Here is a 15,182-nt window from a genome sequence, read left to right as displayed (position 1 = left end):
CTTTTCAGAACCAGAAGCATTAGACATATTCTCCTTTCTGTCTAACAGACACTAACTGTATCATCGCTTCCATTGTGCTTACAGATTATTTGCTTCTCGGTTCTGTTATGTCTTCTACCCAGCAATGATACCATGAGTGGTAATGGATTGTGGTGGGTCACATTCAGCAGACCAAAGTGTTGGGACCTTTTCTTTTCTCTCCTTTTTCTGTTTTTGTTTTACTTTTCTTAATGCATACCAATCATGCTTTTAACAGAATGATCTAAAGTTGGTTTTTATTTGTTGATTCTGTCAACATAAACAGTCAACTTGAGAATTATTTTGTTTAATACTTGAAAATAAGAGTTTCAACAAATTTTAATCAAATCCCCATGCAATAGCTTCCTTCACTTCAGCAAACGGTCACATAGCGACTGTAACTGGAGAGGGATAAAATGTTCTCTGGTGTTTTAAACTTGCACTTCAGCTTCCAGTAAATCGGAAAGAATCTGGTCAGATTTCAAAATCCATTGTTAGATTATCTTTGGTAAATTGCAGAGATAATGTCTGATGACTTGCTACTGTTCTGGTTTGATCACCACAACCAGCTGTGAGAACATAGTTTTGCCATTTAACCAACAAGTCCAAGCATTACTGAGAACAATCTTCTATTATTATTATTACTCTTGTTTGATCACATATCACCCTGATGTATCACTTTGCACATTTTAAGCTGCTTCTAGTTGAATATCTTTTTGCTTTGCCGGTACTTTTAGAGAAAAAAGCCCCTAAAATTAAGGTTTTCTTTATGCCATTCCTGGTAACTCCGGGCAGAATGGGTGAGAAAATCTCCTTATCCATCTCATTATGCTTCTGTCTGTGGCGCTCCATGTCCATGCTTGCTAATTGTTGTTAAAGGTCTGTTGGTGAAAAGAGGCAGGGTTTATTTAGGCTCCATAAACAGAATAAACACACGCAGTGCACCCTCAGACTGAAGATGCTACACTCAGACGACATCAAAGCTCGGGTTAGATAGCGATTACTGGTGGGAAAAGCCTTTGAGATCTTTTGCACTGCTCCTCTGCACAGAGTGACCATTATGGATGTGAACCTCCCCAATAAGCGACGTTGACTCTAATTAAGTCTAATAAAGTTTGCCCTAATGTCCGCCGTATTCCACTATTTTGTTTCTTTTCATCTTGATTTGCTAAAAGGTATTAGAGGTAATGAGAGTCTTTTGCCCCTTTGGACCAGGGATTAGCTGAAGGAGGGACACATTTGTGCACATGCTCAAACACAAACAGAATGATTTATGCATGTTTTTTAATTAGTAAAGTGAGTTTTTTCCCCCCCTCATTATTACTTTAAAAACAGTTGGCACGTCAAAGAAAGAAAAATCTTTATTCATAGAAAGTAATTGTGATCTGAGGTTCAGTGAGGTTCAGCGTGTCTGAAAGTTATTTTAAAAGTCACAGCTCAAAAACTAAACATTGTTCCCATCTATACTCGGACTTAAAAATCTGATAGCTGATTAAATGTTTAATTTTTGTAAACATCAGATTTTTTTATGCTTAACACATTAAAATTATACATAATTATTAAGTAAAATATATAAAATATGGAAATACTTGAAACTCCATTTAAAAACAATTATAGCTACCTATTTTAATACACTGCTTGGCCAAAATAAGTCACCACCACCACAGCAAAAACAATAAAGATCACCCATTGTAATATTTAGTTGTACTGCCTTTAATCTTGAGTATAAATCAAATTTTCTGTGGCGTTGTTTCTGTAAGCTTCTGCAACATCTCCAGATTTATTTCCATCCAGTGATGTATTAATATCACCGTGTCATGATGGAGGAAAACATCCATTAATGAAATAACCTGGTCATCCAATATTGTCATATAGTTAGCTGACCTCATGATGATGCTGAACTTTGACCTGACCAACTGCAGCAATCCCAGATCACAGTACTGGCTTCACATACTTAGACACACTGCATGGTGGGTGCATCACATAGAAATAATGTTCTTTAGTGTTAAAAATCAGTTGTCCATGCATTGAAGATATAATAGGAAGCTCAAATAAACTTTAGATTTTTGGCCAGGGATTGTTCAAAGCCCAAATATAATTAATATGCATCAGTATGCAGAGTGGAAGCCAACTTGGTATCTTGAAAGCTAAAATCTACTGTCTTCAGTATCTCAGCCAGTCAGCACTAAGGAAAATGAATGGCACTCCTGGATTGGCTGCTTTGCAAGCAGCATCTAATAGTGCAAAGTTCTACTACATTGAAATATTTCAGTCGCAGTTTCAAGTGGTATAAATACAGTAATCATTTTTTTATATATTTAATTGTTCGTGTTGCATCTCAGGAGCATGTATTCTCAGAACATCTCCATCTTGGTTAACTCCCCATCTCTCACAGGCAAAGCAATCGCTGCTCCATCTAGGTGTTAGTAAATAAGCTTGCAGTGGTGCTCCATCTCCACAATGTGACGTTGGGAAACGTGACGACCTGCACCAATGAACTCCATCTGAAATCCAATCTTTTGTTCTGTTGGGGAAACTGTGCTTATCCTTCAGCGCAGCCCAATGTTTGGCACATGGACTTGTGTTCAGCATCAATACTATCAGCATCTGAAAAGGCATAAAAGAGAAACATGAGATGGAACAGGCTCTCTCTACATGCTGCATATTTCAGCTCACTGGTCCCATTAACAGCCCGGACACATAAGGCAGTGCCGGCGTCTCATCGACTTGAGTTCATTTATGGAGGAAAATCTATAAAGAAGCGACACATATCCATCTGCTTCCTCATTTCTCTGGGGAGAGCCATTTGTGTTCTTATTTAGGCTGCAGCCAGAAGATCAGGACTCTGGACTGTGTGGGTTAAAATGTACTTATTACTTCTCTTCCCTCTGCAACAGCAGAAACATCTCTGAGGTAATTATCTGGACTGTGCAGACCATATAAAAACTCTCTTGATTTCTGTAAGAAAATTAAAGTTTTGCAGTCCAAATGGATCATTAGACGTCGATCCTAGAAAAGGCCTACTGTTTGTAATGAGGTTAACTTTGGGAAGAATGCCACTAGAATCGCTGGAGTTTGATTCTTGTGTTTTTCTCCGACTCTCTGGAGCAGAGGGGAGGGAAATTAGGTGTGTGTTTCAGGTGTGGTTGTCTCCGTGGGCCTGTGTGTATCCTCAAAAGACTACAGTTGGGGTCCTAATAATAACTTGAAAGTGCAAAGACGAGAGCATGGCTCCACATAATTAGCCTTTAGCAGGAATCAAGCTAATTGCACAGAGGTAATTGGGTACACCTTGGTTTTTTTCCCTCCCTGTTAACACTCACACACATTCATATTGCACAGCGTACTTTGCTTCCTCACCGTTTCATGTTGCTTGTCACTTTGATTTCCAGATGTGTTAAAAAGTATTTTAATTAGATGATTTCCTCGTCATGCCGTTGTTTTCTCTTTCGTGTTGGAAAACCGGCATGAAAACGTGGAGAAGTTTCTTGGTGGAGGTCATAAAGTGTCTGTGCTTTAACTTGGGGTGCAATGATAAATCAGCTCAGATTTCTTTAACTTTGTGTAAATTGACTGATACTTGCAAGTGAAACTGGTAATAGTCTATAGTCAGTATTGGGCCTTAGACTAGTCAAGGTTCATATTTACAGCTTAATGGCAAACAACTTTGCACATTACTGCCCTCATGTGGTGGCAGTGAGGCATTACAACAATTGTCGTTCAAAGCAGCGGTTCAAACATTTGAGTTTTTTGCTGTAACTAAAAATCATAAACGTTACTGCTCTCACCTGATCCACACATTTGCTCAAAAATACAAAATAATTTTATGGTCTTTCTGAAAACGGAACATTGTGCTTTCAATATTGTTTTTAATCTCTTTTACTCTCTACACAATCCCATCTCCAATTCAAAATATTCTCATCCTTATCACAGATTGATGGGTGAAATAGTAAAAAGTTGTTTTTCTTCTGCAGAGTTGCCCTAGAAGAGGAGCTGGACATGCTGCGAGTCCAGTCTGCTATGGACCGAACCACAGCGAAGGAGCTCCGCATGTGTCTCAGTAATGATCATCAAGGTCAACTCCCTCTTGTTTTCATTGTTGTTTGTGTATCTCGATCCGTAGCTTTCTCTATATTAGTTTGAATTATTCTACTACATAGTTAATTTATTTATTTCAAAAGATTTTGTTGGCTCCAGCGGTCTTTATTTGGAGGTAGTTAGACAGGAAAGAAAGTAATGAGGGAGAAGACGTGGCAAACGTCACCAGACTGGGAGTCAAACCTGTGACCGCCAGCACGAGAATTAAGGCCTCAATACGTGGGCCGTGCTTTGCCCCTGTGCCACCACATCACCACAATGGATTCATTTCAAATCCCTCACCAAGCCTCTACAGACAAAAAATAAGGATTAATATGTCAAGGTGTCGCCTCTCATGGTGAAGTGCATGCTGGTAGCTAGCCGTTCCCCTCTGGGAAATGTGTATTAATCAGGAGAATTAATACAACTCCCCTCTGCGGAATTAACAGAACAAGTCAATTAAGACTTGATCAACTCCTCTCCCATTGATTGGGAGATCAAACAGCGTCAGCTTTGTCTACATGCATCATTCTCTGTGTTAAAAAGCACATCTCTTTTAATCCACTCAATGACACCATCACATGCTGTCCACTTCATCCTGTGGATTTAATTAATTAGTTCAATAACAGATCTGTTTGAGATCACTTTCATTTTCTCCACAACTAGAGACTTTGTCTTACGCTGCAATGATTTGCTACAAAGGAGAGAACTAATTAGCTAATTTGCTTTTATTGATGGCTTTGTTAGGAAGTCAGGCAGAAAAAGAAAGACAGTTATGCATCAGTTTTTCTGAAAAGTTTAGCAGTTGATACGACACATTGAACTTTATTAATGTCATTAATTTTCTATTCATATCATCTAATTGGTTACATCATTTCAAATCAAATGGAAGTGATTTCATTAAAATATTTATATTTGTCAGACTGAAGATTCATTGACAGTAAAATGATGATATAGGAAAAAGCTCTCTGAACTATTAACCTTGACAAGAATTAATTTTATTTTTTATCACCCTAATGTCTCTCCCAAAGATTTTATTTGTTAGAAAACAAATCAGAAAACTCTGCTGTTACAAGTAAAAACAGTGAAAGTTCACTATCATCTAAATTGATTAAACATTTAAATTTAAACGTCCTTTTATGCCCCTTTTTACCAGAAAACCACATTAGCAGATTAAGATGACGAAGGTTTCTGGACCTGTGGTTCTGATTCCTTTTTTCCAGCTGGAATGACTGGAAAAAGTTGTCCAGACCAGTTAAAAGTTCTGATTCAAAGCAAAAAAACTGTCTGGAGCAAATATGTTAGTGCTCTTGAAATAAGTTCCAACCTTATTTAAACGTAACTTTTCGGAAAGCTATAGGAGTTTGTTTAAAGTAAATAATTCCTTAATTTTGATAAGAACTTCCATTGAAAAGTTACTTGTAACTTATTTTTGATTTATTGCACGTGTACTAAAATATTTCCACTAGATACTAGATAAAAATACTTGGTAATATTTGCCTGTAACTCTCCACAAAGCAAAACTCCAACCATTCTTGATTGAGAAATAATATCTGAATAAAGATATAATAAAGATATAATAGTAGCATAACCCCAGTTATACTACGGCTCCTTGCTGGTCCAGAGAACTGGCATTTAAGCATATTTTCTGCCAGTCTACCTGTGAAAGTAGCACTTCTTTAGAAATTATTGACTTAAAACAAGCTCCTATATGTTGCTGAAAAGTTCCTTGTAAGTCAGGTTTGTCTTATTCCAAGTGTACCGAGATATTTCCTCTAGAAATTAAATAAAAATACTTGGCAAGCAAGATTTTGTGTTTTGCAGTGCAGCAAGGATGTAATGACCTTGGTGAAAGCAGTTAAGTGTATGTGAATTCATGAACATGTTTATCTGGAGAATCTGCTCTTTTCCTTGTCAAGTTAACTGCGACCCGTATGAGAAGAACTCTGTGGGAATTGGAAGATTATTACAAAAACCTTGAGAAAGGCCACAGCGTTTTAGTGGAGAGGAACTTGTGCGACCCAATCAGACGGCTGTGGGCTTGAAGCGCTCACTCTGAGATCACGCTAACGAAAGGGGGCAGATGAAAGGAACGGGGCCTTTGAGCTGCTTCCTGTGAGGAGTCATGGGAGGGACGTTAATGTATGCGGCGGTGCCAGAACCTCCTTCAACTGCAGGTGACTAGGGAGCCACCACGTCTTCTTATCAAGGTAGTGCTGAGGTGCCAACTCCCATGCCACTAACACGGCAGCCGGGTAATTGTCTCTCAGCCTGGTTATGTACCCAACGAACACAGCAGCCCTCCTGTCCGATTTGGTGCTCTGTGTGATTTAATGTGACACGTAAGGAAGACAAAAGGCCAGGCTAATTCAATGTAACAAACTTCCCTGGGCAAGGCGTCAACGCAAAGAAAGGGAGCGGCAGCTTTTCCACAACGTAGCCATCTTTCCCTTTTCCTCCCTCTTTCTCCCTCAAAAAATATCCAACTGACCTGAAAAGTCAAGATCCTGAATATTTAATGTTTCCAGCTCATTGTACAAATTATTTTGGTCGTCTTGTCATAAATCCTTAAAAATGGAGAAGGAAAGGTAGAAAGTTTTAGATTGTTTTGTGTTGCCCTTTGCATTTACTTCCACCTTGGCAGGTATATGCTGCCTTTTAAATAGTGACACAAAAGCTTTAACAGTGTGTGTTTTTTGTGCATTAAGCCCTTGAGCACCAAGACTTTTGAATTCATTCTGTTTTTATCACCTGAAATCAGATGCTGGCCACTGCTATCATTGATGTTTCCGCAATAAGGCAGCATGCATGTCTGTGGAGAATAGAGGTGCTCTGAGGAAACACAGAGGAGTACAAAGCAACGCAGCCTGGGGCAATGTGCTCACCTGGGATTCAAGCACTTCTGCTGTTTGTTTAAGATCCCCTGAGAAAAGTTGCACATACTCAGAACTACTGTGTGCCTTTGAAGACTGTTTTTTCATTTCCTTACAAGCGATAAAATAAAACAATTTCCTGTTAATCTGGAGTTAAAGGGCCTGTGAATGATAAGACTTTTACAGAGTTAATGCAGGGACTTGAAATCTGTGTTTTCAAGGTTTGGAAAGTGCTTGATTTTGATGTAAAATCCTTGAATCAAAGTACTTTATAGTCAAGTTGCTCAGTTTTGCAATAATGTGTAATCTAATACTTGATTAAAAGCCTCAATTTGGAAAATATTGAAACCAAATATTTTAATTTCCCATTTTTCTTCTCACTGCCTGAAGTTAAATCAGATGAAGCTTTTATTGTTTTAGATCATTTGAAGTGACCAAAATTATTCTATGTGCTAAATGCCAAAAAACTTGTTTCAGTGTAACGAATATTTATTATTCCTTAATGAAATTGCATGACCCTTTTGTTAAAGTTGTGTTTTTCTCCTGGACCAGTCAGTTTTTTGGGTGAGGGAGACATTTCAAAACATAATATTTCAGTTTACCTTATCTCTTCTACAAACTGTAGAATACTGTGACAAAAAAAAATAATAATAACAGTAATAAATGGAATATAATAGTGAGTTGAAACAGTTTTCACAGTGTGATGTTGGAAAAGTTTTAAAACATACCTTGAAAATGCTAGAAAAGTGCTTGAATTTTAAGGAGGGAAAAGTGACTTTAAGCCATAATTGACTAAAGAAAGAAAAAAAACACAGACCTGAGGAAGGAAATTAGACTATACTAATGTTAATTGATTTAATGTGTCCTCTTTTAATAATTCTATTGATTGCCTCTGCAGGATTTGACACAGAGTGTCACAATAAGAAGCTTTGTTCCTCTTTGCAGAGCTGCTTCAGAAAATGGCAGAGGAGCAGCAGGTCAAGAGCAGCACTCCGATCAAACCTCCTCTCTCTTCGAGTCGGCTGAAACAGTCTTTTAAAAAGGTACGGCACCGTGCCTTCGCTAAGTGCTCCGTGTCATTACCAATAAAGAAAACCCGACAGAGCCATCTCCCGCAAGATGTCTCCTGGAAAATTTGGCTTTGCTCTTTCAAGGAAGATTTGAAGGTCTTTTATCACTTTGTGGTTATTTCAAAGTCAAGTGTCAGCCGGTAAGTACTTTGTTTTTCTCAGATTTACCAAGAAGAACTCTATAATAAGCAGCCAGAAATATTACACCAGAAAATAGTATTTTGTTCTAAACTTCATAGTGGAGGTGTTGGTAGGTTGCATTTGTTTTAAAATCTTGCTTGCATGAGTTCATGCGATGCTTCGGTTTTGGTTTCATGACAGTGAATCATCACAGCTGGCGATAGCTGTCTAATTTTGTTTGAAAGGTATCAAGCTCTACCAGCAGGAAGAGTGTGAGAACATAAATAAAGGGGGGAAAATGCCTGGAGGCACAAACCCAGCAGGCAGCCCCTGTTCTCTTAAACAGCCTCCATTGAAGATCTAACAAAAAGACTAAGAGTGGCTGGTTGCTGTCTGGTTAAGGCAGATCAGGGCGCGGCAGTCAAATGTCCACACCCCCACCCAGAAATATAAAGCATTGCTGATTACAGACTTAATGCCAAACTGTCCATCCTCATAGATTCTGTTATTTGTGCAGAAAAGCAACATTTTCACCATGATTTGACTTCACAAAGAGAGATTTTCAGTTTTTTCAGAAGTTATGACACAATAAATAGATTCAGTGTGGGATGTGGTGGTGTTACATTTTGCTGTACAATAGTAGAAACATTATATTAATGAATATTTAATGTTAGAATAATCACAGTTAGTTGATGTCGGCCTGGGTTTTCTCACTGTTCCCAACCTTACTGTTATCTGCTCACAGTCTTGCTTTATGTCTGAATTGATAGCTACTTTATGACGTACAAATTGTGAACTGGACAAATAATAAGGCTGAGTACTGCTGCATTTTCAAGTTAAATGATTTGTATTTCATTGTTCAGAATATTTAGAAAATATTCAAATGCAAATTTGAGTTTTGAAACGTAGGGAGTGTGTGTCTTGGGGAACGGGTTGGTTCCATGTCAATGTGTTTGGTTCTTCCAGATGAATTCTTTGGAGCAGAGGTTGATGCTGTTGGAGGAGCAGACAGCGGCGCTGAAGGAAGAGAGGCAGAAGCTGCGTAAGGCCAACGAAGACCTGGCCAACAACTGCCGACGACTCCAAGCCTCCATCGACTTTCTGAGGAACCAGGAAGCTGACCGGGAGGAGGAGGCCCGGGTCCGGACCCGGGTCTGTGATGAGCAGCACCGTGGCGAGGTCACGGCTCTGGAATCCCGACTGGCCGCGGCTCAAAAAGAAATCGCCAGGCTCAACAATCACTTGCTGAAGCTGAAGCAGGAGCTGGGTATCGCCAGAGCAGCCAGGACTTCTACAGGAACCGAGCAGCAGGCCCGGCGCGGCCGGCCGGCACCGCCAACATCAGCGCCAAGGTCAAACCGAAGACAACCTGGCACAGAGGCCTTCCACGCCCGCGCCGCCACCCAACAGTCAGCTCCAATCAAGCCATCAGCTGGCACGGCCATAACCTCAGCCCCACTAAGGACGAGTGGGAGGACATGAGCGCAGAGAGGTAATGATTCCCCTCTCTGTCCCCCTCATTATTTTCAGTCGGTTTGAGACGAGAGGACGGGTCCTCTGAACGGTGGGGATACGGCATCAAGGGGGACAATGTGCATATGCAAAAACCGTAAGCAAACGGCTGATTGAATTTCATTGTCTGTCTAGTTGGTATTCAGAAGCCAAAAACAAGAATGTGAGCAAGAATGATAGAGAGAAGGAGAGAGGAGGGAGAGCCTACTGTCAGATCCTTTGAAATATCCTGGGACGACTTGCTCGCAGCTTATTGACTGAAATTTGCATGCAGAATTAGCCACCTCTCTGCGCAGAGCTGAACCTGTGCCAGAAAAGCCCAGGGATAAGGGGCCGCCGAAGCCTCCACACCTTCCAGTGATGCCATTTTCATGCACTAGTCACGCTACCCCGAAATTGACAGTTTGGCAGTTTGATTTAATTTACTGGTTCTTTGCATATTTACAAACCCCCCCTGACAGCACTAAGGATCCCCCTGCAAGGACCCCTCCCACACACACCCACACACACACACACACACACACACACACGCACGCACGCACACACACACACACACGCGCGCGCGGAGGCTTACCCCACCTTGTGTGTAGTTATGCTGGTTATCTCGTGGCATGTCGGTGTGTATGTCTTCTCCTCTCTGCTCGCCTTAATTCTGTTGGATAAATTTTGAATGACCCAACTCGGATCAGTACCAGATGTCTACAAGATGCTTAACAGCCTCTAAATTAACAGCCATCGACAGTAATTATTTCATGTATGTTTTATGCAAAAATAAGCCGTTTCCTGAACGCCGCTGCCTTTCCGTCCATCCCGCTCGCTCACCACCTCTTCACCAGCTAATTCATCACGCCGTAATCCTCCCCAGCTCTATCCGCAAGAGGCCATTTAACAGCGACTGGGTGCACCAACGCCCAGCTTGCCTAATACCCCTCCATGTGGCTAATAAGCGGCGGTCTAATAAATGCTTTACCTGAGAGGAGGATCTAAGCGGATTTGTGAACAAGAGTGTTTAAACCGACATGTTGTCTTATTTAAGGCGCCTGTCAACCGATTTGATACTTTAAAGCCTTTGGCCTTTCTGATGTTACAGGAATCCTCTTTTCAGACACGTTGCTCTGTGTCGTCTGATAAAGATGTCAGGCCTAGAGAGCCTCGCAAAAATATGAAAACCTTAATTTTTTTGTATTTTGTCACTTTAAATCGGCAAACTATGACATTTTTAATACGGCTGCTCTGATAACACTTTTTCACTTCCGATACAATACAGTAAAGCACCTTATATTGTGATCAATATCAATAGATCACAATATAACAATATATATAATATATAATGTTCAATATATAGAATGTTCATTGTACTCCGATCCAGAACCGCACAGCATTCTGGGAGACTGGTAGAGGAAAAGCTATTAGCCACTGAACTTCTCATGGTTGGTGGCATCAACTAACTTATTCACTCTTTGGTTACCTACAACTTGTTGAGTAAGTTGCCCAGCAGCAGTTTAAGGTTTTGTCACCGTACCTTAAAAATAAAAAACAACGTTGTGGAGCGAACAAAGGAAAGGTCACACCTCTAATCTGGGATTATTTCAGATCTTTAAAACAAAAGACTAAACAGATATTGATATCAACTGATGTGAAATGCCTATATCGATTCATTTTGCAGCCATTTTGTCCAGATCTACTGTACTGATATTAACAATATCAGTAGGAATCTTACATATTTATTACTTATTTTGTATTGTGGATGAAAGAAAAAGCTTGATCAAGTCATGTGTCCTGCTGGATGCAGGACACAATCGCTGCATCCAGATAGAAATGCTGGATCAGACCTGTTTTCCAAAAACATGACTGTTAGGTTGATTTGTTGACAAACTGTCCTTTGGTCTGAGTGTGTTTCAGGGTTATTTTTGAGTTTTTCATTATAGCTTAGTTTTTGTTCTTTGTGCCTTTGTGTTTGTCTAATTCTGTTAGTTTTGGTTAGTTTTTAGAGTGTTTGCTAGTTTGTAGTTACATATTGTTTAGTTTTAGTTTAGTTTTTAATAGTTATAGTAGTAGTTTTAAATTTTTCTGACTGGTTTGCATCAGAATAATCGATTATAACATTAATCATGAGCTGCAGCTCTAATTTGCAATGACTAACTGTAGGTCGGTGTGTTTCCGCTCCATAAAGTTGGTGGTTCTTTCTCAAATTAATGCAAGTTTGGTTTCCCTGGTGGTGATCAGTAATCCTCAACAAGTCCCCGGTCCTCACCAGGCTGGATTTAACCCCCCAGCCATGTCATCCCCCAGTTAGAGCCTCTACTCAGCGCTCTTTACCTCTGCTGCTGCTCCCAGACCCCACCTTAATAAACCCGCCAGCGTAAATGTCACTGGCTTCCACCTTCACGTCAAAGGTCACTGTCAATAGACCTGTGTGTGTGTGTGCGCGTGTGTGTGTGTTTTGTGAAGCCCTCGCTGTGCGTCTATCAGATGCAAGTTTGCTGCGCTCCGCTCATCCATGCCTCTCACACACGTCTGTCACACTCGGAGAGCTAATGAAGGCCACAGCCACTCTCATACATGTTGATGCATTCGCCAGCAGCTTTTCACTTAATTTACGCCCACATTTACACTTCCTGCTCAGAAATTGGACGGGACATTGATTTTCTGTTGGATGGAGGGGGGTAGGAATGCACATATTTTTGCTTGATGTCAACTAAATCAACCATAAAAGGTAAATTGGATATTTTTTTGTCCAATGGTGGTACTCTGAGAGCCAGTAATAAACTTTACCTTTCTCTACAGTGACAGTGTTGAGGAGTACTCGGACAGTCTGAACGGGGAGTCCTCTGGGACTGAGCTTCACACGCGGCAAACTCAAGGACAGGTTGGTCCTCATTCATATTTCTTCTGTTTTTTTAAAGCTCAAATTTCCAGTCAGATTAGATCACTGGATTTGCTTCCTGTGATCGATTAATCAAATTTTCTGTTTTTGAAGATCTAATTTTTGGAAATCTGGAGTTTTTTTCCCACCATTGTCTCCTTCAGCCCACCAAGTTTGACAAACATGTTTTACAGCTTCAGGTTAAATCACAGAGCCAATGTTTGAAATAAAAGCCATTTTTGAAAAAAAAGGCCAATTTTTTTTTTCTAAAAGGTTAAAACAAATGGATTAAAATTGTAAATCAAGTTTGAGTAAAAAAAAGAAGAAATTTCAGGCATTTTTTCTTGCAATTTTGATGACTGGCTCACAGAGGATGAAAACCCAAAATGAGTGTCTTGGAAAAGTTGAATATCTAATAAGATAAATATATATATATTTTAGCCAGAAATTTCAGGCTTGAGAAAATTTTCATTTCTGTTCACTTCTTGGTTGGGGTTCCGTTTTCATGAAATACTGCATCAACATAGTGAGGCATCGATTCACATCGACCGTCCAGGTATTTACGTGTGAACGGTTCATACTTTATCACACAGAATGTGATTCTCTTTCATACAGTCAGATGAACATCCAGATCAGTCCTAATTATTGAACAGAGTTAGCAAATTGAGCGTCATTTTTCTACATAAACATAGTTTAACATGGAGAGGGGGATGAAAAGTTCGCCAGGGAGGTTAATAAGAAAGGCCAGACGGCGAGAGACTGAGAACAAAATGATGTGATTTTCCTCACACAGTTGCGACATTGAGAACTGATTTTGTCAGTTTGGCTTCAGTTTGACCTGCCAAAGTTGATCAAGTCCATGCTGTCTGGATGTTTTCGTATGAAGCATGTTCAGATATCAGATCAAATCAATAATTTGATTTAAGGTGTTTTTTTCCACCTCTTTATTAGAGTCATGAAGTTGAAAGCGGTGCCTGCAGTGTATAACCTGCGAGCTGTCAGGACTCGTCTTTCCTGATCCTTTCATTTTCCCGTCAACCCTTCCATCCTCATTGCTGTGGCAGCCCAGGTCCCCACACAACCCACCGCGCCACAAACCAAACGCCTCGTTTCCCCTCTCTGATCAAACCTGCCTCTGATTAAACCCTACCTGGCTCGTTTGATGTCACTACAAACTGTTTTGCATTGGGAGGTGTCACAGACACTTGCATGCACATTATTATTTTTGCTTGTAAATGACGACACACTCGTAGCTTTGGTGGCGTGGGATGAATCGAATCCCTCAGACGGTGATTGAACAAAGCAAGCAGCTGTCAGAGCTGATCTACACGCTCTGAGTCGGGGACTGTAGGAGTTTGTTGAACATGTTCAGGTGAATTATTTAGGCGCAGGATGATTTGTCTTGTTGTGTTAAGCCGAGCAGAGTGTGTGATCACAGTGTCACCGCGATCCCCATGTCAGCCAACCAAAGCTTGTCAACTGTTGTGTTCCATTAAACGACGTTTTATCGCCACGCTCACCGACTTTCTGCTTCTAGCCCTACAGGCGGTCGATTAGCTTCAGCACAGACGCACCAGCGACTGGATGCAACAGAAAACAAGGTCAGCACAAGTTTTCACACCCAAAGCAACTAAATACAGTCACAGTGCCTCACAGATGTATTCAAGTCGTTTAAGTTTTCCACATTTTGTCACGTTACAGCCGCAGTTTTCAACATGCGTAGATGTGAAATGGAAATAAAATGATAAAATCTCAGATATTCAATATATAGAATATTCCCTGAACTCCAGACGTCCAGACTTGAATCCAAATGCAGCTGCATTGAAAGACAGTTTTACAATATGGTGACTCAAATGGGCTGAACACAAAAACATGCCACACCTTTCAGATTTTCACTTTCTTTCTTAAGTGTTCGAAAATATTTAATTTGCTGCTGTTCAGTTTTTTCCTCTCAACTCTTTAAGTAGGTATAAATCAGAAGTGTAACTCATTCTAGGAGTTCGATGTGTCTGAGTTTTCACATGTGCACATCAAGTTTATTATAATTAACTAAAGCTAACAAAATTACAAAAACTCAAATTCAAATAACTCTTTTGTTAACTGAAATAAATAAAAACATAATTATAGAGAAAAACAATGGCTAACTGGAACTATGTTGTGCGTTTATAAAACTAACTAAAACGTATTGAAATCACAATTATAATATCCTTAATTTTCATGGTATTGAAGTATAAACACAAACTGATGTGAAATTGACTTATTTTTTCCACACAAGCAGTTTAATTCGTCAAATTACGGCACACTGTAATCCTTGTGGCAGCAAAGGTTTTAAAAAAACACAAGTCAGTTGGTTGTTAGACTTAGACTTAGACTTAGACTTGACTTTATTGATCCCTTGGGAAGACTCCCTCAGGAAATTATAGTTACCAGCAGCTCACAGGCAAAAATGTGGCACACAGTAAGCATACACAAAATACAAAAAAATACAAATTAAATACAAAACAAAGAATATAAATACAACACAAAAGGAAATTATAGCAATTTGGTCGATAGATTGACCAGTGATATGGTATTGCACTGTATGGTTTGGCCTGATAAATATGGAGTTCACATTTGTAGAAAAACTACTCCTTCTTCCCTCTGTCC

The 15,182-nt window shown here is 39.9% G+C and overlaps 1 protein-coding gene across 1 annotated transcript in view; it reads left to right on the top strand.

Moving 5' to 3' along the window:
- The window catches only part of LOC129351121 (centlein-like), a 101,709-nt gene that overhangs the window by 41,026 nt on the left and 45,501 nt on the right, over window positions 1–15,182 (top strand). Inside the window, 6 exon segments of the mRNA XM_055019921.1 lie at window positions 3,993–4,093; window positions 7,914–8,011; window positions 9,125–9,440; window positions 9,443–9,650; window positions 12,458–12,539; window positions 14,074–14,137. Coding sequence (XP_054875896.1) covers window positions 3,993–4,093; window positions 7,914–8,011; window positions 9,125–9,440; window positions 9,443–9,650; window positions 12,458–12,539; window positions 14,074–14,137 — 869 coding nt within the window.

Source organism: Poeciliopsis prolifica, unplaced genomic scaffold, assembly GCF_027474105.1.
Source record: "Poeciliopsis prolifica strain line A6 unplaced genomic scaffold, Auburn_PproV2 SCAFFOLD064, whole genome shotgun sequence".
Taxonomy (NCBI): Eukaryota; Metazoa; Chordata; class Actinopteri; order Cyprinodontiformes; family Poeciliidae; genus Poeciliopsis; species Poeciliopsis prolifica.
Note: the sequence above shows the minus strand (reverse complement) of the source record. Positions and strands in the feature narration are given on the sequence as shown.